Below are 9,914 nucleotides of genomic sequence, written 5' to 3'. Positions count from 1 at the left end.
TTACCCATAATGCTTCTTAATTTTAACGTCTTCAGCTCTTGCACGTGTATATACCTCTCAATGGACCAGAGCAGTTTTAACATTTATGGTTAAGGCCATTTTTATTTAGAGAAAACTTCATCACAGTTTAGGATACAGTAAGAATTTCCTAATAATAAATCTTAAAGACTTATTTTAATATTTAATCTTCTGCATAGACAAATACTTAAAAGAAAATATTTTTTACCTCTACTTTAAACAGTGGTTATTTTAATACAACCAGTAATACGGTTGATAAAAAAAAAGCACCTTTTTTTTTTTGTATTGCTTATCCCACTTATAATGACACTAAAATTACATTTCTGGTACAAAGAATTGCAAAAGGTAAAAGTAACTTAAATAAAATAAAGAGGTTTTTTTTTGCAAATTTTCATAATGCGACACACAAAAACATTAACAAACAAAACAAATGAAAATGATAAAAGGTTTAAATGTCAATGGGTGAAAAAAAATTAAATAATAAATATAAAATAAAATTTTTCTCTCTCTCTCTCTCTTTTTTTTTTTTTTTTTTAACCTGTAGGCTTGTTTTAATCAATGTCATATGTAGATCAAATCACCCCTTTGATCTGCAGATGAATGGAACATGCACACAGTTGGAAATTGAGATGAAAACAGGCTGGTAAACTTTTTCTATCAGTTTATAAATGCTAAATGCTATAACAGCTATCACTAATGCAGGCCATACATGGATCAAATTCCAAACTAAATTTCTTTCGAAAATCAGAAATGTTGTGCATTCTGTGATCCGATGATGCCACCATTGCTTTGGCAATTCAACCAACCAAGCCTTCATTTTCACCTTATGTTACTACAGAAAATGAATTTTCGGGCCAGGAGTCTTCTTTTCTTTCCAGGCCACAGCTCATGCACATTTCTTTTCCATTATTTTTCTCACACGTTTTTTGTATCATTGATTATAAATTTTTAAATTTTTTTAACATTTCCAACAAGCCTTATCACTCAAATTCAGAGGCCGCACGAAAATCGACCATTTGCTGCGGCCCACTAATTATGCGAAAATTCAAACAAAAGTTATTTTGGAATTCAACCCATGTATGGCCGGCTTTAAGAAGGTTGAGATTCTGTATTTTAGTTCCAGTGCCCCACCTAACCCCCAAAACCTTTTAAATCCAAGACATAATCCTTATTAACCAAGAGAAGTCCATGTATAACTTGCAAGGGAAGTGTTCCCAGTTATTGGCCTCTGACATGCATTGCTGATATCATGTGGCTTGTGGTGCCTTTTTCTCAGCCACAAAATATGAAAGCGTAATTGCGCTTATTGCTGTGCCGGAAGTTAGTGAATGGAGATTCTTTTCTGGACAGCTCTCCATAGATAAGCTACATAATTATCAAAGTTGGTTTAATTGACTGTGCAACCATCAACCACCCTGGATCTCGGGAGACTTAAGCTGGATACACACTATACAACTTTTTTTATTAGATTTCCTTTAGATTTAAGCCCCGTACACACATACCGAATGCCGGCCGAAGATCGGCCGTCTTTTGTCCGGTGCTGTCCTGTCGGTTGAAAAGTGCTAAAGACTGCACACGAATTTTGTCGGCCAACAACAGCCGACTGCAGAAGTGATGCCATGTGATGGTTAACTTTCCGTGTGTTTTTTCTTCTCTGAGCATGCCCAGTCTTGCTCATCTGCTGTTTGTCGGCCGAATTCTGTACTGACTGAGGAACAATCGGCCGTTCTGGTGTTGGCCAACAAAAATTTTAAAGCCTGCACACCAGATTCTGTTCAGCCAAAAAGTCGCAGTCGGTTGTCGGAAGCATCATACTAACAAGCCGACAATCGGCCGATCGGTCGGTGGCCGAATATTTACGGCCGACAATCGCTGCGTGTGTACGGGCCTTTACCTTCAACTATGTAGTGCAGGGGCCTGTCTGATTGCATATAAATTGAAAGTGTTTAGATTATATGGTTTTGGTAAATCTAAAGGAAATAAAAACTAAACACAATTGTATAGTGTGTGTGGCCCATTATGAAATTCAGGAAATGTAGCACGGTTCATTTTGTAAAGGAGCAGTGAATTGTTACCTAACAAAGTGAATGTTACTCAAGAAGGTAAACCTGTGTTTATTTTCAATACCAGTCTAGTGCAAAAGAACAAACCGGGATTTTTGCTGTCACACAATTGGGTATTTTATGGAACGCAGCTTTACCCTATTTACAAAAGTTCACTGTCATAAACGCCCATTCACACAATAGAATACTGCAGTAACATGTGCCACCATGTGCTTTATTGTGCATAGGGGCACACTGCATTATCACATTAAATGTTATTTTTTTGTTTTTTAATTTTTTTTTTTGCCTCATAACAAACAGATATCACATTAATTTTAAATAGGCTCCAATTTGGGAAATGTCTCCCTGTCTTTTCACTGCATTGCACTCAATGCATAACTTTACCATTGTCCTTTCCATTATAGCAGCACAAGAAAGACCATAATTAGCGATAAAAACGTTTTTACTGTATAAAAACCTGCATTGAACATGAAAGCTGGAGAATGAATGTAAATCTGACCAGTGGATAAGGGACAATACAGACAGTTTTTTTTTATCAGATACATTTATCAATAATTCTAGAAGGACAACATTTATTGTTTTATCTCATGATAATTTTTATTGGAACTCACAGTTATCACCATCCTAGTGTTACTATCAAATTTCTAATAAGTAACAAGCATGAACTAAATGTAAAATGCTCCCAGTAAACTCATGTGATGTTAGCTTTAGTGAATAAAAAAATCAATTTCCAATTTCAAAAGCAGATTACCTATAAAATCATACCTTGCAATTTGCTTTAGTGAAAATAATTTAAACATTTAGATAAAATTAACTGTTGGCATTTATTTTTTTCAGAAATGCATTTTAATTAACACATCAATAACATCAACAAAACTGCTCTGCAGCAACAAAAAAGTAATTTCTTTGATTACTGCTTTATAAATTGTCTTTACATACTCATTCAGACATTTTCAGTAAGGCAGTACAATAATTAAACACAATTAAAATGAATAATTAGAATAATTCTGTATCCTATTGGATTTCAACTTACTTTAGTCAGGTCAGTAAAAAAATATTCGGATTGGTTCCTGCCCCTTTTCATATTGTCTGCCTTATTGAATAAGCCTGTAAGTCTACATTGAAGATAAACTGCGATGGAATATTGTGGTTGCAGGGGAATCAGGTGTCTTCCGTCCAGATTAGGTCACTCCAATGTTGAGCCTTCATACCTGTGTTTGATGGTCAGGACCAGTAAAATGGGGGGTCATAGTCCAATTTTGATCAAGAATTACGATAGAAGGTTTCCAATAACCACATTGACGCTGTAGTCAAAAAATCTCATGGGTTTGTTTAATCCAACCAAGATCCAACAAACATACATACACCACTCAGGCCAAAAGGGAAAAGTACAACATATCCATTGCAGGTGCTCGCCTCGGCTCACCACCGTAGACCATAAAGATACCAGAGAAAGATACAACCGCACTCCACAGCTGAGATAAGATTATGAAGTTCCTTTATTCATCCACAGCTGAGATAAGATTATGAAGTTCCTTTATTCATCGTCAGTCCAGACAGACAGGGTAGACAGATTAATGTTTCACACAGCACACCGTGCTTGTTCACAAAACGTTAACATGTCCCCTGTCTGTATGGACTGACGATGAATAAGGGTCCATGTACACGGGACGTGGAAATGGCCGTTTAGGAGCAGTTGGGCGTTTTTTTCAGAAGCCCCTGAACGCAGCTCCATGTTATCTTATCTGTCCATGTACACCAGGTCGTTTACAGTCATTTGCAGGCAGTTGCGTTCAGGGACTTTTTTTAGAACGCAATATTTGCGTTCGAACGTGTGTTTCCAGGCGTTTCAAACGCACGAACGCGTCTGAATGTGTCCGAACGCGATGATCAGCGTTTAGCATTCGCGTTTTTACATTTTAAAGGGGAATCTTTTTTTTGACCTCTAGGAACGGTTCTAAAAGCAAACGCCCGCAAACGCACGCTAAACGCGGGTACAAACGCGACCGCACGAACGTTTCAAACGTCCTAAAAATTCCAGCATTCAAAGGGACTTTTAACAACCTCCCGTGTACATGGAGCCTAAAGGAACTTCATAATCTTATCTCAGCTGTGGAGTGCAGTCGGTCGTATCTTTCTCTGGTATCTTTATAATCCAACCAAGAGTCCAGGGTTTGCTTTAATATCACTTTATGAAATCCCACAAGTTATTTATTTCTGGCAATCATTTCCTGTAGATTGGACCTCCATCAGTCCTCCTTTTGAAGCAGAGACACCGATGTTCAGTTTTATGCCTTAAGGCCCGTACACACGATCCGAAAATCGGACGAAAAATAACGCTTGTGAAAGCATCGGACGATAATCTGATCGTTAGTACACAGCTTACGAGAGGCGATCACGACAGTTCGCCCGATATTATCCGGTCGTGCAAGCATAAAAATTTTGATCGTATTATAACACTTTGTACGATAATCGTATTATCAGTATGTTGTTCGTCCGAAAAAAACACAATTAGGTTGTTCAATGTTCCGATTTCAATAAAGTGAAATCTAATTATTATTGAATACATGTTGCTACAGATTTCACAGATACAGCATTATTGGTGAGATTTCCACATTTGAGTTACTGATTATGTACACGCACCACTACAGTTATGAGTGGACCAGTCCTTTTTTTTGATATATGATGGAGAATAGTCAGGAACACCCCTGTTGATGGAGTCATGTCACAGTAGCCATCCTGTCACTATCAACTCACCATTTCCATGTGTTGCTCTACTGCTGGGCGGATGAGTAAGGGCTCTTTCACACGGGCGTTCCGTATGTCCGTTTTTCATCCCATCCGTTTGCGGATGAAAAACGGACATAATGTATCTCTATGTAAATACGGATGTCAGCGGATGATCATCCTCTGACATCCGTTTTTTGTCAGTTCAGTTCAGTTCAGTTTTTTTGAACGGAGGAGAACCCTATTTTTTCTTCCTTTCAAAAAACGGAACTGAAGCAAAAACGGATGTCAGTGGTGTCATCCGCAGACATCCGTATTTACATAGACATGCATTATGTCAGTTTTTCATCCGCAAACGGATGGGATGAAAAACGGACATACGGACCGGATGACACAAGTGTCATCCGTGTCCATTACAAAAAAAAAAAAAAAAGGACCTGATCGGGCAAAAAAAAAGGAACGCCTGTGTGAAAGAGCCCAAAGTCATTGCTAGTGACATTCTGAAGTGTTTCTGCCAGCGACAGACAGTGAGGGAGCAATGTGTGGAACCAGGTGAGTTTCTATTGTTCTCCGCAAAGGGCTCCTCTCACTAACAGATTAGTGTCAGCTAGCGTTGGACCAATGCTGATACAGGTATTGGTGCCGATACTAAACATTTGCAAAATGCTCTGATACCTAAAACTGATACCTTTACTGTGCGATTTGAGCCCATGCAAAACAAATGAGCTCAAATCGCACTGCAAAGAATCAAATGTGATTTCCTGCACTATTGCACTGTGTGCAATTCCTGTGTGCATGTGAATCACATGCAGTTTCCGCACTGTTCCTGTGTGAACTCAGGCTTGTCATAGTGACTGGTATTGGCAGGTACTTGAGCACAAGAATCGGTACTTGTACTCGCTTTTAAAAAACAGATATCCCTATTTTCTGAAAAACGATATCTATTGTGAAATGACCCTAATGGCCCGTACACACGATCCGAAAATCGGACGAAAAATAAAGCTTGTGAAAGGATCGGACGATAATCTGATCGTTAGTACACAGCTTACGAGAGGCGATCACGACAGTTCGCCCGATATTATCCGGTCGTGCAAGCATAAAAATTTTGATCGTATTATAACACATCGTACGATAATCGTATTATCAGTATGTTGTTCGTCCGAAAAAAAAATGGTGAGCAGTAGACAGCGCATGAGCAGTAGACATCATTTTCCCCTCACACGCTACAGCGTGGTTACGCATAACGGAAGCTTTTGAATCATCGTCCGAGAAAATTCGTATGGTAAGTAACCTCTCCCATTTGCGAATATAATTGAGAGTTCCTAGCAACCAAATAAAAACGGACGGAGAGTCGTCCGATTTTCGGATCGTGTGTACTGGGCATAAGACTAGTGAGACTACAGGGTTGCTGGGAAAAGAGATGCCCATTATTCCCAGGAGTCCTCAATAAATGGTGACAACCCACTAGATTCAACCCTTACCTAAAATACCACTTCCTTTTTTGGAGCTTTTAGCAACTTTGGGGTTGATTTACTAAAACCGGAGAGTGCAAAATCTAGTGCAGCTCTGCATAGGAAGTAATCAGCTTCTAGGTTTTATTTTCACAGCTTAATTGAACAAGCTAAAGTTAGAAGCTGATTGGCCACCATGAACAGCTGCACCAGATTTTACACTCTCCAATTTTAGTAAATAAACCCCACAATTGCTGCAGTTTGTCAAACACCACTCTGAGCCTTGAAGAGTTCTGCTTCCAATGTGCACACCATACTCTCATTACTAATGAATCTTTGTGCTGTCTAGACAGTTTCATCATAGGTTAATGCAAAAATCTAAAAATATTACCCAAACTAACATAATAAGCAATCCTAACAGAATGCAAACATTCTGAAAAGCTGAGCTGGTCAAAAACACCTCATTTACTGGTAAATGCGAATAGCCAACACTCCATCATGGCAGAAGACAGCAGACAAGTCCTTTAAAGCAGTGTTACTTGGTAGTTTATATGTTCTCATAAAGCTTCTTGAAACAAATCCATGTTCATCCATTCTTCTCTCATGTTCAGCCTTGACTATGAGCCATCCTTCAAAAATTTGAATGATGATGTCTTCAGGCCGAAACTGGACCACATCCAGCATGATCTCCAAGGATTCAGAATCTTCAGCGCCATCTCTTGTGTTGCTGTCCAAGTCTACCTTTCTTCTTGTCTCTGGATATTCAGGACATTTAGGTCCAGGCAGAGCATAAAGGGAATGATCTAGTTTGAAATCTTCAAGATTCTTCCCAGTAAATATTTCCCCGTGCCTGACTGGGGTTTCTATCCAGTGTCTAATGGTGATTCCCTCCATGGTATACAGCTCAATGCTCAGCAAGTGCAATTGTCTGACTGCTGGAATTAGAGACAAGGTCCAGTGCTTACAATAACTCTAGCTTAAGCTGATATATTTATAGTGGCAGAGCTTTCAGTATCTATCCTGGACTCTTTTATAGTCATCAGGATTAATGTTGATTATTTTTAAACAATACGTCAAAAGATTTATTTTGGACCCTAATCTGAGGTCTGGCACAGCCTACTGTCTAAACTGTGCTTTAATCTATCAGCGATTATAGTAAAATTTGAATAATTGTTATTATGACCGATTTCATTACTAACAAAACAATAACCAATGTACTGTAGCAGCAACTCCATTCAACAAGTATAATGTGACTGTGACCTGCACATACTTTTCTGGCAAACAATGAAACTCTGCTAAATTTAGACCACTTCAGCAAACATTTCATTGTTTTTTCACTGCAGACTACAAAAAAAGATAAAACCTTAGCTTGCATTTTCACTGGCTTAATGCCCATACACACAATCAAAAAATTGTACAAAAAATATCGCTTTTGAAGCGATCATACGCTAATCTGATCATTAGTAAACTGCTTTCATCATAAATTTTCCGAAGGGACAAACATAAAAACGTTCCTGTATGATTTTCATTTAACCAGTACAGTTTTCGTCCGAAAATACAATACAATACATTACATCACTTGCTAATTTTTATTCTGTCGTAAGAGAATTTTCGAGAACTGGGCTGACTTCTCAGTCGGCTACCGGCTCTTTAGTAAGGATGGGCCTTAATGGGGACGGTACAGCTCTTTTGGGGAGAAAGATGGCCACCAAGTTGGAGGGGCTTTTAAACTAGGAGACGGGGGGGAGGGCTCAGAAGTAGAGTCAGTCAGGAGGGAGCAGAGGACTGAAGGCAGCTGTAGGGTCAGCAGCGACAGTAGGTCCACAATGTCAATTGGCAGGTCTGTGCGGGAAAATCTCAGACCAAACAGGAATAAACATAACCGCCAATTGCGCTTAACTTCCGTAAAACTAAGAGGGGTATATGCTAATGCCAGGAGCCTAGCTAATAAAATGGATGAGTTGGAAATATTAGTACATGAGGAGGACATAGACCTTGTGGGAATAACAGAGACTTGGTTCGACCCCTCACATGACTGGCTGGCCAATATCCAAGGGTATTCGGTGTACCGGAAGGACAGGGTAGGAAAAAGAGGGGGAGGGGTATGTCTCTATGTCAAGAACAATATAAAGGTGATAGAAAGGAGTGACATTACAGATGGGATGAGCATGGATTTAGAATCTGTGTGGGTTGAACTCCATAGGGAAGGAGAAAAGGGGAAAGTAATTGTGGGGGTTTGCTATAGGCCACCTAACCAAGGGGAGGAGGTAGAGCTGGAATTCTTAGCACTAATGAGTAAAGTGGCAAAATTGGGATCAGTCATCATATTGGGGGACTTCAATTATCCCGACATTGACTGGGACGAGGGGACTACACACTCACAGAAGGCCCGCCTATTCACGGAAACCTTACTGGATAATTACATGTCACAGTTGGTGGATTCTCCGACTAGAGAAAATGTAGTCCTGGATCTATTGATCACTAATGACCCAGACATAATCTCGGAGGTAGGAGTCCAGGACAACCTGGGCTCTAGCGATCACAGGATGATCACATTTAGTATAAATAACAATATAACAAGGCAAGTGGGGAACATAAGAACCCTAAACTTCAGAAGGGCAAACTTTCCAAAATTGTACTCATTGATGGAAAGGGTAAACTGGGACCAAACCCTGGGATCACTGACCACAGAGGAAAAATGGGAATGCTTTAGGAACATATTAGTGCTTGCAGTGCATTCCTATGGGAAATAAATTTAGAAGAGACAAAGCCAAACCTGGCTGGTTAAACCGTAGCGTCAAAAAACTTATTAGGGGAAAAAAATTGGCCTTCAAGAAGTATAAATCAGAGGGCACAGTATCGACTTTCGAGCAATACAAGGTGGCAAATAAGAAAAGTAAACAAGAAATCAAGATGGCTAAAATCAACTTTGAGAGACAAATAGCGGAGGATAGTAAAAAAAACCCAAAGAAATTCTTTAAATATATCAACAGCAAAAAAACTAGGGCAGAGCATATTGCACACATAATTAACAATGATGGGAGGATGGTTACAGAGGACACTGAAAAGGCAACCGTGCTGAATGCTTTTTTCTCGTCAGTCTTTACACAGGAAACGGAGGGGTACACTGACCATGACTGTATGGTTAGTAGTAATACACAGGACTTGCCACTATGGCTAACAGAGGGTGAAATCAGGGAAAGGCTGGATAAACTTAACACAAACAAATCACCAGGCCCGGATGGCGTACATCCGAGAGTACTCAAGGAACTCAGTAAGGTTATATCCAGACCACTGTTCCTGATCTTTGCTGACAGTATTAGGACAGGAGATGTACCAGGGGATTGGAAGAAAGCTAACGTGATTCCGATATTCAAAAAGGGCCAGAGGCATATCCCAGGAAATTATAGGCCTGTCAGTTTGACATCAATAGTATGTAAACTTCTGGAGGGGATGATAAGGGACTATATCGTAGAGTTTGCTAAAGACAACTACATCATCAGCAGTAATCAGCACGGGTTTACAAATGGGCGTTCTTGTCAAACCAATCTATTAACATTCTACGAGGAGGTGAGCTGTGAGCTAGATAGGGGGAGACCAGTGGATGTGGTGTACTTGGATTTCGCTAAGGCGTTTGATACAGTTCCCCACAAGC

The 9,914-nt window shown here is 39.6% G+C and overlaps 1 protein-coding gene across 1 annotated transcript; it reads right to left on the bottom strand.

Moving 5' to 3' along the window:
* Positions 1-6,724: 6,724 nt before the first annotated feature.
* Positions 6,725-7,153, bottom strand: HSPB3 (heat shock protein family B (small) member 3; the record flags this gene model as incomplete). Its single annotated transcript, XM_082243087.1, has 1 exon — positions 6,725-7,153. One exon carries the CDS (start codon positions 7,151-7,153, stop codon positions 6,725-6,727), a length of 429 nt encoding a protein of 142 aa, XP_082099213.1.
* Between the last annotated feature and the right edge of the window lie 2,761 nt (positions 7,154-9,914).

This window comes from Pelophylax lessonae, assembly GCF_965119305.1.
Source record: "Pelophylax lessonae genome assembly, chromosome: 1".
In the NCBI taxonomy this organism is placed as follows: domain Eukaryota; kingdom Metazoa; phylum Chordata; class Amphibia; order Anura; family Ranidae; genus Pelophylax; species Pelophylax lessonae.
This window is presented reverse-complemented; position numbering and strand designations above follow the sequence as displayed.